Genomic DNA, 18,133 nt, shown 5'->3' on the forward strand with positions numbered 1-18,133 from the left:
AAAATATGCAGTGTACACGTTGCTGCTCATCAAAAATCTTTCCATAACGTGTTTTATTCCCAGAGTTTTGTTCTCTAAAGTGCGGGAAATTCTACGCCGGTCTGTAAATCCTTAACCATTCAAAGGATTGATAAGTTTTACAGTTCCGACGAAATGTATACTGTCACTTAACACGTAAAAAGTGTATTTTCAGCCAGGAGAAAGTGTATTTTTAACCGGGAAGTTTGGGAAAAAATCCAGGAATTTTTTTTCCTTGTCTACGTGTACACCCTGAAAAAAAAAAAAGTAACCACTCTTTATTATGACACAGGGAGCGATAAAATGTGTAGAAAATGGGGATATGTGCTCTGATACCCTGTTAATTCGAAGAAGACACAAACGAGCACACAGACAAAATGAAAGTAAACTGCCTGTATATAATTGTAAGAAAGTAAAATTAAAAAATAAAATTACGTCTGCATAAAACTACTTGAACAGTCCCATTTGTTAGTTAACAAAATTTGATAAAAAGGGAGGCAAAATTGTAAACCCCTCTACCAGATACAATATCTTACATGGAAATCGAAAGACATAGTTTTTATTTACTTGTATAACTGCACAAACTGATTTTATAATATTGGATGTATGAGGTATTAAAATGATATGAGTCATTAAGTCAGACATAAGTCTTGTGGATGATAATATATTTTGTCCACAGTTTGCTTCCCTTTTAGCTGTTTCATCCTGTGTGCTCTTAGCGAGAACAAACAATTTTGCAAGAAACAAAACAGAAGACCTAGTGATCTCACTCTAAAGAAAACTGCATGAGCTGAGAAGCTCAGATGTGAACATCTTCTCCGAAATCGTCATCACTTACCAGATTGGTCATATGTAAAAAAAGAGGAGCAAAGTGCAAATAGAGAGATCAAAAATGCATGCACAAGATTTAAAAATGTAACTTTTGTCAACACAAGCTGCGCAGGAAGAAGTTTTCACACAACCCACGGTCTACACATTAACATATTGGGGAAGGACTTAGTAATAATATGGATCCAAGAAGTAGATAACAATAAACTGAATGTGTGGTTTTGTGCTACACAGGCCATACCTGTCAATGACAGAAATCAAAACCAAACACAAAATGCCTGCTTTGTAAAACAATACAACAGTAGGACAAGAGTGATGTTTTTTTAGTACAGTAAAATTCTCAGCCAGTGACACACTAGCTACACTACATAATGCCAATATATATGGTTTATTAGACAAAATGTTAATCACATAAATAGTGAAAAATTAAGTCAAGCAATGGAAAATCCAGAGTGGAATATAACAGTATTATGAAAAGGAAAGTTGCCACTCACTGCTGAGTCGCAGGTAAGCCCAACAAAAAGACTGTCACAAATAAGCTTTTGGCCAGCAAGGCCTTTGTCAGAAATTGGCGACAGACACCCACTGGTGTGCATGTGCGTGTGCGTGGAGACACACACACACACACACACACACACACACACACACACAAATGCAACTCACACACCTGACTGCAGTCTCTGACAACTGAAGCCACACTGTGCCTTCAGTTGCCAGAGACTGCAGTCAGGTGTGTGTGAGTTGCATTTGCGTGAATGTGTGTTTGTTTGCTGTCTATTTTTGACGATGGCCATGTTGTCCGATAGCTTATTTGTGACAGTCTTTCTGTTGCGTCTATCTGTGACTCAGCATCTCCTCTAAATGGTGAATGGCAACTTTTCTTTTCATAATATTGTGAAAAATGAAGTGTTTATCATCAGAGATGATGACATTATTAACAATGACCTTGTATTATGTTTTAGTGAACACCATACAAGAGATGTTGTTGAAATGGTGCAGTTGGATGGTTACTGTCTAGCAGCACAATGAGACAGAACTATCTTGGAGAAAGGTGGTGGTGCATTTATGCAAAAAATAACGTGATATTTAGAGCATTAGATTTAAAGAGCCACTGTACAGAGCAACATATTGAAATCTGTGGAGTAGAGTTTAATATAAATGATTTGTCAGTTGTAGTGTTAGCACTTTATAGAGATTCTACAGGGAACATAGATGTATTCCTGAGGTCGCTAGATACTCGTTTATTCCTAATGTCCTCAAAACCCAAGAATTCAATAATTTCTGGCGATTTTAATGTCTGTTTTCTTAATGAGAGCAGTAGTAAAGTGGATTTCGAACATCTAGCTGAGGTTTTTAACATGATGACAGTAGTAGAGTTTCCGACAAATGTGAGTGATAACTGTCAAAGTCTGATTGATAAGATCAAGAGTCAACAGTGTCAGTGTATGCCCAGTTGTTAATGGCCTTTCTGAACATTATGGTCAACTACTTACACTCACTGACATCTATTAATGCAACGGTTCTTTATATTCTTGGAATCCTTTTAGGAAATGAATGATGAGGACCTTAAAAATTTCAACTACAGCCTGCAAGAGATAGAGTGGAGTCCAGTTTTCAGTGAAACAGGTGTAAGCAAAAAGTGTAACATGTTTTAAAATGAATTTGTGATGCTCTTTGAAGCTACCTTAGTGACCCAAAGAAACAGCAACATTACAAACTTTAATGTAGCACCCTAAAAAGGTAATAAATAAGTCTAAGAGTGCATGCATAAAATTTAAAGTTCAGAAATCAGAAAACAAAATAAAAATAATTTGGAATGTGATAAAGAGGGAAACTAACAGGAAAATGGAGAATGTGATATGCATAGAAATTAAACAAGGTAACAGTATTGTAAAGAAACCTGAAATGGTTGCAGAAATATCAAACATTTTTGACAGCAGCAGAGAAGGTTGGCTCTAAACGATGTGCGGATGAAGAAATGGGTCTTCTACAGAAAGCTGTTAGCAGTAGAACGGTGCGAACCTCAGTACCCCAGTAGAATGGTGCAAACCTCAGTATCCCATGTTACAGTAAATGAGATTGAAAGTGTAATTAAGTCAATTAAAAACAAAAAAGTCTGTTGTTATCGATTATATTTCTAATAAAGTATTAATATATTTTTGTAAATCCATAAGTCTAGACATATGTAACATATGCAATACATGTCAGCAGGATGAAATTGTCCCTGATAGACAAAAATTAGCTATAGTGATATGTACTACTCTTCAGAAAGGTGATAAAAGAAATGTCGCAAGTCATCACCCAAACACCCTATTAACTATCTTTTCAAAAATTCTTGGAAAAACTGGTGCACAGAATGATTATTGATTGCCTAAACTTTTCACAATATCCTCGGGTTTCATGCTGGTTTTTCTACCAAACAAGCAATTTTCTCTTTTACCAATCAAGTTTTGGAAGCCATCAGCAAAAAAAGTCACCTCTGGGTATTTTTGTGATCTCGAAACCCTCGATTGTGTAAACCATCAAATTCCTTTGAAAAAGACAGAGTAGTGTGGTTTAACAGGTACTGTCAGTTTATGGCTTCAATCAAATATAAAGTATTGAAAGCACATTGTAATGTGGAATGGCTTATTTGAAGAACGTGCTTCCTCTGAGTGGAGCACCTTAAGTTGTGGTGTGCCACAAGGCTCTATTTCAGATATACAGATATTTCTTACTTTCATTAATGAGCTCCTACCTCGTTCCAATACAAAGAGTAAATTTATCTTTTTCACAGATGATACCACAACAATCCTCTTTGACAAACTGTGAACAAAGTTTTAACTGAATTCATAAACTGTTTTTCTTCAAATGATGTCTCATTCACTGCAGATAAAACCCATTGTATGAGGTTCTATCACCACAAAGGAGCCTTGAAGAAATTTGCATAAAGTATAGCGATCAGTCGATACAGATAGTTGAGGATATATCATTCCTGGCTACTTACATAGACACCAGATGTAATTGGTCAACCCACATTCTTCATCTTTTTAAAAGACTTCTCAGCATCATCTGCACTATGGTTTATTGTTTCAATTGGTGAAGCAGATACCATTAAGACGTCTTACTTTGGCTACTGTCAGTCATTAATGTAAAATGCGATTATATTCTAGGGGAATCAACCTCTCGCAAAAAGAATTTTCACGTGCAAAAAAATGACAATTAGAAAAAGGCCATTAGAATAATAAGTGGTGCTCACCAGAGGCATTCTTGCAGCTACCTGTTTCTAAGGATCCTTAACCATCAAATCGCAGTATATTTTGTTCTAGTTGATTGTTTTCTATAGTAACTTTTTTGTGTACAAACACAGCAGAAGACATCACAACTACAACACAAGAACCTCGAACAGTCTGCATATTGAGCTGACAAGCCTTAATCTGTTCAAAAAGACATTTATTACCCGAGCATTAAGCTGTTTAATGCACTCCTATTATATATTAAATGTCTTTATAAACAGTTGTCCAAATTCAAATGAATTCTCAATGAGTTCCTAATAGAGGAAACTTTTTTTATGGTACCTTACAGTTGTTGTGCAACTAGTTTTGGTTAATTTTATGGAATTCTATTTTAATGTGATTACATTGCTCCACTCAAGAACAGTGTAATCTACAATGTCTGTATCACATTTTTCAACTTTATTGCCTTCTTAAGTATGTTGAAATTTCTCATATTAATTTGGGCACTATCATAGACAAGTGAAAATTGGATTTTTCTATTCATATATTTATTTATTGTAATGTTTAGCATGATCCTGCTTCCTGTATATATTTCTCATCCTTCTACTGTGGAACGCAATACAAGGGGCTTTTGAAAAGTCCGCGCAAAGTCCAAGAGATGGCACCACTGGCACGTATCGAGGTCATGTTTAGTTAGTAGCATCTTTGGAAAGAACGCACACCAAGTTTCAGCCATATTGATCTATTTCTTTGTGTTTGGCATTCGTGTGAATCAAGGAAGTCAAGTGATTGTCAAAAAATGGATGAAAAAGAATTTCGTGTGGTGATTAAACATTACTTTCTGAAAGACAAAATGTCTCAGGAGACTAAAGAGAAGCTTGGGAAACATTACTGTGACTCTGCACCTTCGATTACAGCAGTTTATAAGTAGTTTCAAAATTTTCGGAGTGGCCATATATCCACATGATACAAGTTATGCTGAACGTTCTGGACACCCTGTGGAGGTTATGACTCCAGAAATCATTGATAAAATCCATGAAAGGTGCGTGAGATTGCTAGTGCTGTGGGCATCTCGAATGAACGGGTACATAATATTTTGCATAAACATTTGGACATGAGAAAGCTATCTGCAAGATGGGTTCCGCGATTGCTCATGCTTGACCAAAAACAGAATCAGTGTGAAGTGTTGCAATGATGGTTTGCAGCTGTTCAGGAAGAATCTGCAGGATTTTAAGCATCGTTTCGTCACTGTAGATGAAAAATGGATACATTACTATACTCCAAAGACCAAACAACAATCTAAACAGTGGGTTACCAAAAAAGGCGAAGACCATTCCTTCAGTCGGAATGGTTATGGCGACTGTCTTTTGGGATTCACAAGGGATAATCCTCATCAACTATCTGGAAATGGGAAAAACTATTACAGGTGAATATTATTCATCGTTATTGGACTATTTGAAAACCGAGCTGCAAGAAAAACGCCGGCGATTGGACCGCAAAAAAGTCCTTTTCCATCGCGACAATGCACCAACACACACCTCAGCAGTTGTGGTCACAAAATTAATGAAAATAGGACTCCAACTTGTTTCACATCCCCCCTATTCTCCAGACTTGGCTCCCTTAGACTACTATTTGTTCCCCAATTTGAAGAAATGGCTGGCGGGACAAAGATTTTATTCAAACAAGGAGGTGATTGCAGCAACTAATAGCTATTTTGCAGACTTGGACATTTCCTATTATTTGGAAGGGATCAACAAATTAGAACAGTGATAGACTAAGTATAAGTCTAAAAGGAGACTATGTTGAAAAATTAAAAAGGTTTACCCCAAACACGTAAGTAGTTTTTATTTTTACACGGACTTTTCAAACGCCCCTCGTATTGCATTAAGTTTGTATATGTTCTGTAATTGATGTTTTATTTGCATTATTTCGTTAACTGTCATGAAAGTTGTATTTGAATCCTGTGCAATATTACATGTTCCATATCCTTGTGATTCACTCACTGCCTGATCTATGGAATATGAAATAAATAAATAAATAAATGTAAATCACCTTTCAAGTTGTGGCACTGATGTTGCAGTATTAAGGCATGGAGTGATCAACTTAAACAATCAAGTTAGGCTTATGTTGTATGCTCCAGTTTTTTTGTGGTCTCAAACCAGGAGAAGGACGAAGTCTAAAATTTCATAAAAAGAAAGCCTTATCTTTTGATCTAGGTCTTCTTCTTCTTCTTCTTCTTCTGTTTTTTTTTTCTTTGTTTTAATATATATTCATACTGTGAGCTATTAATTTTGTAAATTTGCACTACGAATGATATTTGTAATTTGGGATTTTCAGATACAACAAAGAACCGAAGGGGAAAAGAATTTGGTGACAGTATGTCAGAAGAGGAGAGAGCACGTGCTGTAATTGAGAAAGCCAAAGCTGAAGATGATGAATACAAGAATTACACTGAAGAACAAACATACTACAGGTAAGTAATTTTTGTACCAATTGTAATATTATGTAATAAAACCACAGAAAATAAGTGTATAGCCAGCCATAGAAAAAAGTGGACAGTTAGATAATAGCAACCTGTCAGTAGAACTGTATTTGCTTTTACAGTGATACCTGCTTAGAATATGCAGATAACCACATACATGATCATAGTAAATCCAGCAAGTGAACGTGTGAGTATATGTGTGGGGTAGAATGGAGGGGCGGGAAGGGGGGGGGATCCGGCAGAATATCATTTTCATCTGGCAGTTGGGTGTGCACTGATTTGAATATCCCTGACAAGGTGAAACTGTGTACCATACCGGAACTCATACTCATTTTTTTTTTTTTTTTTTTAAGATTTTTGTTGTGAAACCACATTCTAAACTATTCCTGAGCCATTGCCTGCCATATTATTTCTCATAGTAGTGCTTGCCCAGCAAGGTATGCAAGAGAATCTCTAAATTGTATGATAAGGTAAGAGAGTAATAGTGATGATTAATTGATGCTTAATACCAGTGTTTGATATAATATTCTGTAAATGTTACTGCTCTTTGATGCTGGAGGTGCCAAAAACAGGGGTATTTAGAAATTAAACAATGGGTAACATGTATATTGAGTGACAAGACATGTGTCCTCCTTTTTATTCGTATTCAGTTTATCTCTTAAGTTCAGTTATCACATTACATTATACCGAGAGGCTACTGAAATTCACAAATGTGTCAGAAATTTTGCCAGGAAGATATCAGTTCCAGAAATAATTCATGTTGGTGCACTGTTACTATTTCAGGAATCTGTTGCATCAGTTGAACCAAATGTCAACTGAGCTGTAGCCAATCCATGAATCAATATAACCTAGATCCAGAACAGTGTCATCTGTTCACTAATGGAAACCAGTAGGTACAGTAGTGCACTATCAATTAACAGTGTTGACTGCTGTTCGCAGGAAAACATTAGACAGTTTAAGGAGTAAGTGTTGGCTTAAATGTCTGGAAAAAACAGGCTTAGAAGCCAGATTAATGTGATGGTCTACACCTTCATCTGCACCCATACTCTGCAAAGCACTGTGTAGTGTGAGGCAGAGAGGATACCTCCAAATGTACTGCGTATTGGGCTTTCTTCCCATTCTGTTCATGCATGTAGCATGGGAAGAATGACTGCTTAAATACCTCTGCACACATAGCTTGTCCAACCTTGTCTTCATAATCCTACAGCAATGCAGTATATTCCTAGATTCCTCATTAAATCCTGGTTGTTGAAACTTTGTAGTAGACTTCACATGATAACAGTAGAACCCTGTATTAATGAACCACCTTTTAAGGAATTTGCACATGTAATTATATTTCTGTCAGTCCCACTGAAATTGCCATAAGAGCAAGGTTACTGAAATTTGATTTTAATGAGCCCCACTTTGAGAAAAATACTGATTTTAAGGAATAAATATTGAACAATTTGGAAATTGAATCCTAGTTGCGATGAAATTCATAACATTTTCGAGTGACTTACATTAGATCCCTGGTAGAGAAAAGTCAGTAATTCACAATGGATTGTTATTGCTGGTAGATAGATCATAATAACTTATGTCTCGGACGCTGAAGTGAGTGAAGTGGGAATGTGTAGGATCACTGCTTGCTAGTTAGTGGTGCAATGGGCTGGCTTTATCGCCACACCCATGCACTGTGATCAGTTTGTAGTCTGGTGTGACTGTAATTGACAAAGAATTTGTCTGCACATTATTTACCGTAAAGGAATACACTACCACTTAACAATATTTTCTAATAGCAAAAGTCTGTGCATAGTTTATCATGTGACCGCAGAAACAGCCACTGCACAATAGTTCTGCTCGAACACTGTTTCTTGAGGGTGTATACTCCTCAGTGATTGAGCTCATTGTCCGATCGCATAACCACAGGTAAACAAAGGACGCATGAGCAGATGAAACCTGTAACAGTCTTCGTGACCTGTAAGGTCCATGTACTTTGTGGTCGCAATGATACAAGGTGGACCAGCGGTTACTGCTGACTACATAATTCTGTACGCATTGAGTCCAAGAGAATCCGTTACGTCGCTCCATTGCTCAACTCACGTTGGCCTCCGCTTTGTCTCCTGCATGCCATGCACGTCACCCCATTGCCAAAGTTGGTGCGCTAGTGCATGCCACATACCACTTGTAGTGCTTCAAGAATTTTGGCATAAATTCTAGAACCACTCGACCTTCCACCATCTCAAGCACACAATATTTTAGATGTGAATGGGGAGAAAGGAACCCTACCTACTGCGCGTCACCTGCCTGTGTGTGCAGGTCTGAAGTTTATAGTGAGAAGACTGTAGACACGGTGGTCGAATGGCACCGACAAGTACTTGTTGGTCGCGCCATGGAAGTCATAATGAAAGCAGACAGCAGAACCAAGAAACTTCTGTGGTATTCTATGCTGTTTTGTAACTGTGACTTATTGTTAGTGACGAAAGAATAATTGAGTGGAAAAACATTTTTAGTAACTTTTAACTTAAACTTGCTAGAGGCAAGACAGATGTATGATTTCTGTATAATAGAGTTGTGATTAGCAAGCCAACTCTGTTGTAAACATAACTGTGTTTCTAACATTTGAACACACGAGGAGACATACTTAACAGTATTTATTCATGTGGAGAGTGAGATTTGTAAAAGTCTGAAATTTGAATATATGTTGTTAAGTGAAGCAAAAGTAACTGTGTACGTCTACTTATTTTTATAAGTAGAAAGAGTCTTGAGAAATTCCTGTTCCCAGTGATATACTGCAGAGAAGAAGAGAACGGGAGTTTGCAGCAGCAGGCTAACCAGCTAGGAAAGTCGGCTGACCATCTCAAGTAAGTCGTATTATTAAAGAAGCTGAAGTTTGCACACATACTTCATCATTTCAAGTCGTCCAAAACGTTAGAACGTGGCGACCAGTGAAAAATGACTCAATAAACAGGAATTCTAAGACCAAAAATGAGAAAAGTGGATGTTGTATGTTGCCATAGCAACTAAACCAAACACGATAAAGAATTTGCTCTGGGACTTCGGGACATGCCCTAGTATTCAAAAGAGAAAAATTTGAATTGAGAAATAGTGAAGAAGATTCCAATGTGTTTCTCTAAGAAGAAATATGCCGAGATCATTTTGACTAAGAAGATCTGGTGTGGGGAGTGGATAGCTCTCACACACATCGAGGGGATGCAGATGCGGAAACCAACGTCCGAAGCCATCAGCACCAGTTGGTGTTCACCGGTGCTGACCCGCTTCCTCTTTTGTTCACTGCCGCCTACGTGGAAACCAATGACCGATGCCACCGGCACCAGTTGCTGTTCACCGGTGCTGATTACACATCTGCTCATTGACACAGCCCAAATTCTACGCCGGGTGAGCGTAAAACAGAACTTGATTGTTTAAATACAACATGGTATAAAGTGATGCATGAACTATATTAGTGTAGTTATTATACTTAAAGTTAATTTTTAAATGCTCACAAGGTCCAGAGCGGGTAAAAATATGAATAACAAACAGGAAGTTGGGGAAACTCAGGAACCAACAATGGCTATGAGAGTTACAAAAGAAGGACCTAATTAGTTGGAGTTAGTAAATTTGATCAAAACTTTAAACGATGAATTACAAGATCAAAGTATTCAATTAAATTGTAAATTAGATGACCAGAGGACAGCTTCAATTGCTCAAAATGGTACTTTAAGTAAGGAACTAAATGCAACTCTGAGTAAAGAAATAGGTTTGGTAGATTCTAGTTTAAATGCTCAGAGTGAAGTTCTAAATAACCAGAGTGAAATCTTGAATAGTCAAGCAACAGATCTAGGTTTGTTAAATGCCAAAGTTGACGCACATAGCAAAGAATTTAGCAATCAATGTGAAGGCATGGATGTTTTTAAGACTGAATAGTGAAGTAGAAAATTTGAAATTAGATTTAAAGAAGGAATTGACTGATTCTTTAAACGTTCAAGTAAATCAAATGTTTATTGACTTCAAACAAAAACAGATGGATAATTTTCAGGATCTGCCAAAAAGACTAGAATGAATATTGACGAGAAATGCAATAGTATACAATTAGAGATTAATGAAAGGTTAGGATCATTGGAGGATGTATGTAATGCTAAGTTTAACGCTGTAAAGCAGGGATGGCGTACTTTGAAAGAGAGTGTTGATAACCGTAGCGAATTAATGCCTGTCATTCAATCGCAAATTACAGGTGTAAGTACACGAATAGACAGTGCACAAAGAAGCTTCAAAGAGAAGATAGCAAGCTCTGATATCATAAATGTAAGTAGTCTGGAGGAACAGGTAGCAGAAATTATAGATCGGAAAGTCACTGGGAGAATAACCTCTAGGAATGCATCAGTTATGGCTTCTTCCAAACTTACTGATACCAAGAATGGCATAGACAAACTCTGGAGAGAAGTCAAACTTATCCAGGAACAAGTAGAAAAACGAGGAACTTCACCCAGTGTTGTGTTGACTAGTGAAGTTGTTACTGATTTGGGTTATCGAGACAATTCCCTAAATTCAAGCCTGACGAGAGGTACATCTGACTCATTTTTTGAAAAGATTCAACCAAGTCTTGCCAAAGAACGGGGAAGATTCTAAAAAGATTGAATTTGCTGTGGGGTACCTTTTAGGGGAAGCCTCAAAATGGGGTACTGTAAATATTGAGAACTTTTTCGTGAGGAGATTTCCAGGAAAAATTTAAATAGAAATACTGGTAGGCTAGTGTGCAGAAGAAACTAATACGAGATTTGTGAGACCCGAAATACTACAGTAACACTTGGGGTACAATGAGGAAATATTTCGACTGGCATCTAACACAGGTGACCTATTTAGATAAGACAGTGGAGGAAGAGGGGTTGGTTCGAATTTTAATTAGACGATTACCCATCTATGCAAGAAAAAACATCTTGTGTAGTGGCTGGAAAACATTTGAAGAATTGTTATCCTTCGTTGATGCACTAGATACCCTAAATAAAGATCGTAATGAAACCTTACATCAAGGGGAAAATTCGAATTTCAAGAGGAATAATGGGAATAATTTCAAAAAACTTGAAGTCAACATCGCAAAAGTACACCAGTATAATAAGCAGAATTGCAATGACCATTATCAAAAGAAGCATCCACTTTCGAATCTAGGTCCAGTAACCTCACAGAAATTTGTGCAAAGTAACTCTAGAATCCAGAATGGTAGTGTAATATCCCGATTATAACCAACCAGTAATTAGCAATAATGAGGAAAATTTGGTGCGATCAGGATCCAGGACCAAGGCCCAGATCGTAGAGATACACTAGGACGCCTGGTTCATAATAAGTATGTTAATTTCATGCACAGAATACCTACAAAAGAATGGTTACTCCTAGAAGAATCAAACCTAGTTATCAACAATTCACAACCTGTAGTAGTAGGGACCATGGAGACTTCTGAAGTTAACATATTTATTGTCTCAAGTAGTGAAGTATCACTCATATCTAGTGCATTCTTTAACTCATTACAGACTAAACAGCACATACCGTTATTGCTAGTAAATGGAGTTTATATAGTTGGAATAACAGGAACAAAAAGTAAGATTGTAAAGTACAAAACTGAAAGTGAACTGCAGCTTTGGAAATATATTATTTCGTCAAATGCTGTTAATAGTAGAGAATATCAATAGAGATATATTATTTGGTTTAGAATGGTTATTAGCATTTAAATTCATCTTAAACTTTGAGGAAAATATTCTATGTTTTGGGAAAGGGGACAGTAGATATTGGACGCCATTTGTGACAGATAGCTACATTGTAAAGCAAACAACTGAGTGTTAATGTCTGCGATTAACAGCTACAGCACAACTGTCACCCAAGATCGATAATGTAGATCAAGTAACACATCGAATTTACATACAAGACAAAGTTAATGAATCTCTAACATTAACCGGTGAAAAAAAAAAAAAAAAAAAAAAAAAAAAAAAAAACGAGATTATATAAAATTCTAATGGAATATGAAATAGTATTTTCTGATCGTCCAGGTAATATCGGTGACTACATATGGAAGTTCAAAATCAAAGATGACACACCATTCAGGGTGTATTACGACCCGGGAGATCTGGGATAAACCCGGGAATTTTAACATCTGGGAGAAAACCGGGTAAACCCCAGGAATTGTTTAGAATTTCGGGAATTTTTCATTGTTTTAGTTTTCAGTTAAATTTTTGTAATCTCGACTGGTAAGAATCGATACTCTAACAAAGTATATTACTGTAACCCGATACTGCAGAATAATACTGCAACATTAAAATGTGTGTGTGTGTGGGGGGGCTTTAGGAAGACTATGCAATGCTTCATAACAACAAATTGCCTCTGATGAACGTGACTCACAACTGTTTACACCAGATTCGTTTTAGCAGTTACGAGCGGGCTCATACGCATGCACAGTTGAATGGCATATGAGAAGTACCTTCTCTCATTTCTGGTTACAGAAATGTGGTTGTTGGCTGTGTAAGCAGTCACAGCAAGCAGCTAGATGCAACCAGGAAAAATTTTACTGCTGCGTCCAAGCTGCCAGATTCACCCATGTGCAGCAGGCCTGGATCTATGAGGGGGGGCACCAAATTCATCTTCTTGAGGAGAAAGAACCTTGTTTCACAAAGTGAATAGCATCTAGTGCACATTGGTCTATCGATTACTCATATGATTTTGATGCGCATCCCTGTTGGTTTTTGAACACACTCTGTAAGTTGATTTCTGAATGAATCATAAGCCGCGTGGTCTGAGGCGACTTGTCATGGTTCGTGCGGCTCCCCCCATCAGAGGTTTGAATCCTCCCTCGGGCAAGGGTGTATGCGTTGTCCTTAGCGTAACTTAGTTTAAGTTAGATTAAGTAGTGTGTAAGCCTAGGGACTGAAGCCATCAGCAGTTTGGTCCCATGGTAAAAAAAAAAAGTCATAAGTTGATTTTTGAATGCGTGCATAGTGTACGTGATGTCTCTGTCAGGAGAATCATCGTTGCATCTAGAAATAAACTTTCCTGCAGGCAAAAGGGGACCGGGCTATACAAGCTGAGCGGATTAAAGCCAAACGAGTGAACACCAATCGCTATCTGATTTTGTTGTTGTTTGGGTTTGTGAATGATCAGCGGTGTTATAATTAATAGAGAAATCCATAGATTCAGACTACCAGAGTGGAAATAAACGACTAACAAGAATAACAGGTAAGAAAGATTACGTATTATCTTCTTGGTGTGTCCAGAAAATGAAATTTTGTGAGAAAATTTTTGGCCAGATCGCTACATTAGTAAGGGCCAGTTGTACAATCCCCGTCTAGCAGCCGCTTAAGTTCTATTCTGGAAGTAGCGTGGAAAATGGTTTGTACGAACAAAACAATGCCTAACCGGAGAATAATCAGGGATAACTAAAGCCGTGATTCTGGCAGGGTTAGTGAAGTTAACCGGCAAATAAGTTTTGACAAAGGCAGGAATAGTTCCAGAATTAGTCATAACAAGATTGTTTGTTAGAACGATGGAGGAGAAGAAATGGGGACATCACACAAATTAGGAAAGAATATGGCGATTCCAAATTTATATAAAAATCTCGTACTACTACTTTTCGATCGCATGCTCGAGAAACTGGAGCGTATGAATGAAATGTGAAACTGTTTCTAACATAAAGCCTTTTGCTTGTTGCAGGTGTAATAGACATTTTATGTTGGTCTTCGCGAATTATATTCTGTTGTGTTATAAAAATGACCATTTGTGCCAAAACAGTCTTGTTTATTTGGTGTGTGTTACAATTTCTGCAGTGTTAGAAAGGCCTGTTTTGTTTTATCTAGCAGACAGTGACAAAATAGACATAATCAGACTGAGAAACCACACCAGTCTTTGGTACTATTTGTATTAACAGCTTACGCAGCATTAGACAACGGTATTTCGATTTTTCATGTAGCAAAACGTTTGATGAACTTTGATGAGGTAATAGATTCTGTCACAGAAAGGAAAGCATGCCATGTAAAGCTGTAGCAAGATTAGAGAGAAAACAATTCTAGGAGGAGGAGGAGGAGGATTGAAGAAATGTGTACTGTATTGCTTATCTATTGTCTTTACTGGTTTTATGTATCGTATATTTAATTTTATGTCACCCAAAACAGAAAGGTATTAGCTAACAGTAACAGGCAATAAAGAATGCAAATTTTCTGAACAGTTCTGGTTCTCCCGATTACAAATAATCCCATCCAGTATTAATTGTGAGGTTAAAGAGGGGCAGGATGTTAAACCGAGCGACTGGGAGCAGGAGAGGCACCACGGAACATTTTAATTTCCACTGTCCTAAATATAGTTTGATGGCATCCAGTACAAAATATACACGTTTCAATTCCATGGAGCAAAATACAGTTATGGGCAATAGAAGAATGCTGTGTGAAGAGGGGTGCCACTGCACTCTGGCACACTTAAGAACAAATAACATGTCTTACATTTCCTTGAACATATGTGTTTTATGTATCAGACTCTTCAGAAAGATGTGCGCTACAAAATGAACATATTTTTGAAAATTCAATTTTTATTTCATTTTTGACATTGTATCTCAAACACTTGAGGGGAGGGGGGGGGGACCGCCACTATCTTAGTATTGCCCCGGTTCGGAAATATCGTAGATCCGAGGCTGATGCGCAGAGCAGTCTGAGTTATAGTGGTGAAGTTTGTAGTCTCCACATGACCCATGTTTACATTTAGTGATTTTACTGTTTCCTCTTCCTTTACTACTCTCACGTCAAATGAAAACAAAATGGATTTCTGTGGCCGGGAGCTATCAAGTGAATTAAAATACATTCACATAATTACGTTATTAGTTTCAGATTTTATTTTATTTCCACTTTTCTGACAGCCATGCATTAATCGCCTTGTAGAACAATGAAGTTATTTTTGTTGGTTTGCTAAAGAAATTTGGTTTTTATTAATCTTTTACGCTGAAGCAGTCAATGTGTTTGAAGCAAAAGTGTTTGGTTCCACACTATCGGCTAATTTCAACTGCTCACTGCATTTCAAGTGCACATTTTCATCTTCTGGCACGTATGGCATTATGCCATAATAAAGAATCAAAAATGAGTTAATACAGTACTGGTACTCCAAGAAAATTTACGTCCCGAAACCCACACTGAAAACCTTAATATCAGGTCGAGGCCTACTTCATTGGGAATCTGGACATTTGACTGTTCTCTTTAAGTATGCACTTTAAGTGTGCCATTTTAGTATGGTTCACGAAATTTCGATGCTCTTGGAGTATCCTCTGATGTCTTTTGACTTTTATGACATAATATAAGATCTTTTAATGTTTTAAACATACGAACATATGGACTTCCTGCGTCATAGCAGCTGCCAAAGCGCGGTGGTGCCTGTTATCTGGCGCTATCTGACGACTACTGAAATGAACCTATTTCTAACAGGTCGTGGGAAAATATCACGAATGGTGGTTTGAAAAGTGTTACTTTCAAATTAAACTTCCTTTTACGCAAGTTGAACTATTTGCGAGAATGTAGGATAAATTTCTTAAATCCCAGAGCGTTTGATGACGAGCCATTTAGAAGTGTTTCGAGCCCAGAAGATCAGACATTCATGTTGTTATTATGAGCAGATTGATGTAGTGCTACCGGAAGCTCTCTCTCCTCTGTGGTAACTAATTTATTTGTGGAAAACTTTGAGGACAAGTCACTGGACTCGCCTAAAAATTTTACTGGCACATTTTTGTGATGTATCTTAAAGTCTAACACGCACAAAAAATATCAACATTATATGCGAAAGCTTAGCTTCTCTTGCAGCTTATTAACCTTAAGAGATCAATATTATATGTGAAAGCTGTGCTTTTTTAGTAGCAACACTCTGTATATTAATTTAAAACATGAAAACTCAAGTAAGTCGTATCGTTAAAGAAGTTGAAGTTTGCACATATTCTTCACCATTTCAAGTCGTCCAAGTGTGATGGCAGTGCACCAGTCCATAGGGATTCTGCAGCTCTTAGTGATATCACCACATGGGCTGGCAGAGCATACAGTGGATGTGTCCGCATACAGCCAGCTAGTGACAGCAACGGCAGACTGTGCACAGTCCATAGCCATATATGGTTTGTCTCAGTAGACACTAGCACACAATGAAAGTCTGGTTGGCAGTTAATATAACAAAACATGCTGTGCTGGTACATGCCCATTGACGGCAGTCTTTATGGAGTCCTGGCCAAGGAAAGCAGGTGGTGACAAGTGACACAGTAGTGTTGACACTGGGTTGTCACAGTTCATTGAGAACTGTGGCACATACTCCAACTGCCACGATTGGCATGGTGAACATTTGGTGGTGGTGACCCAAAATGTGTGAGCGATAGGCATGTGGTCAATGTAAATAACAAAAGGAACAAGCTTCTACAGACAGGCAGAAGTGTTTTACTGCCTCATATACTGCAAGCAGCTCATGATCACAGACACTACAAGCACATTATGACATTGATAGCTTCTGCGAGAAGAAGCTGAGTAGATACCAGCTGCTGCCAACATGCTGCTTAAGCAGTGTGCCTGTGGCAGTCTGGCTGACATCCACAACCACAGCCAGTTTAGCATCATACACTGGGTGAGGATACAGTGTTACTTCTGCAAGGTTCCATTTGTTCCAGCAAAGCTTTTTTCTATTGTGGCCATCAAGCACACAGGATGCTTTGTCTTTTGCATGCTCATGTGCATCGCACTGTTGCCAAAATTTTGTCTAAATGTTAAATCTGCGGTTCGTCAGTGTATGCTGGGTACTGCTATTCTGTGCTGGCTATAACTGAGGCTCTGTCATTTGAGCATTTCTTGGCATAGCTGTCACATGAGAAGTACCTTCGGACTTCCTCGAGTTCACATCGGAGGGCCTGGCTGAGCAGTAGTTGGCAGTATGGGCAGATCACCAGCAGTACAGACACACTTGTTTTGGCAGTGCCCAGTACAGGCTTTCATTTACTAGTCACTCCTCTTACACATTTTCTATTCTCCTCTCCCCCATAGTTTTGATTGTACACGTGATACTCTTGAACAGTTTTATGTGAAAATTTTACATACCTGGAAATACGTTTGCTGTCATCCAGTCTACTATTGATTCACTATTAGAATTTGGTTTGTTAACGTTTTACAACGCTTGGGTGATCATCCCAGTCATAAGACCAAAGAGAGAGAGGGGGGGGGGGGGGGGACGAGAGTATGTTGCTGTTTAAATAGAATGAACAGAGTATAGTAGTCTACTTGTATGGTATCAAGCAAGTGAAGTGACTGAAAGCTGCAAGTGAATGTTTAACAGGTTCAATCAGCCCACAGTGACTGTTGCAGTCACCCAGAAGCCGTAGATTTTTCAGCTTTTTTGTGTGGCTCGTGCTTACAAGATGAAGGAGAAAAATATAGTACTATCTGTTTCAGAAACATCATCATCAATTTTGGATCCAGCCTTAGAATTTATTCATTCGTCAAACTATCCCCCATTTTACAACAAACTTTTGTGATGGAGAAGCACACTGCAAGAACAAATGTGTGAGAGGTGATCACCCCTCAAAAACGTTTTTCAAGTCATGTATGGGAGTGATCACCCTTGTAATGTGTGT

At 37.9% G+C, this 18,133-nt stretch overlaps 1 protein-coding gene across 2 annotated transcripts in view; it reads left to right on the forward strand.

Moving 5' to 3' along the window:
* The window catches only part of LOC126474648 (ATP-dependent helicase brm-like), a 233,501-nt gene that overhangs the window by 96,998 nt on the left and 118,370 nt on the right, over window positions 1-18,133 (forward strand). For both annotated transcript variants that reach the window (XM_050102137.1, XM_050102129.1), the window contains exon 12: window positions 6,399-6,534. In XM_050102137.1, coding sequence (XP_049958094.1) covers window positions 6,399-6,534 — 136 coding nt within the window. The remainder of the gene's footprint in view (window positions 1-6,398; window positions 6,535-18,133) is intronic.

This window comes from Schistocerca serialis, chromosome 1, assembly GCF_023864345.2.
Source record: "Schistocerca serialis cubense isolate TAMUIC-IGC-003099 chromosome 1, iqSchSeri2.2, whole genome shotgun sequence".
Taxonomy (NCBI): domain Eukaryota; kingdom Metazoa; phylum Arthropoda; class Insecta; order Orthoptera; family Acrididae; genus Schistocerca; species Schistocerca serialis.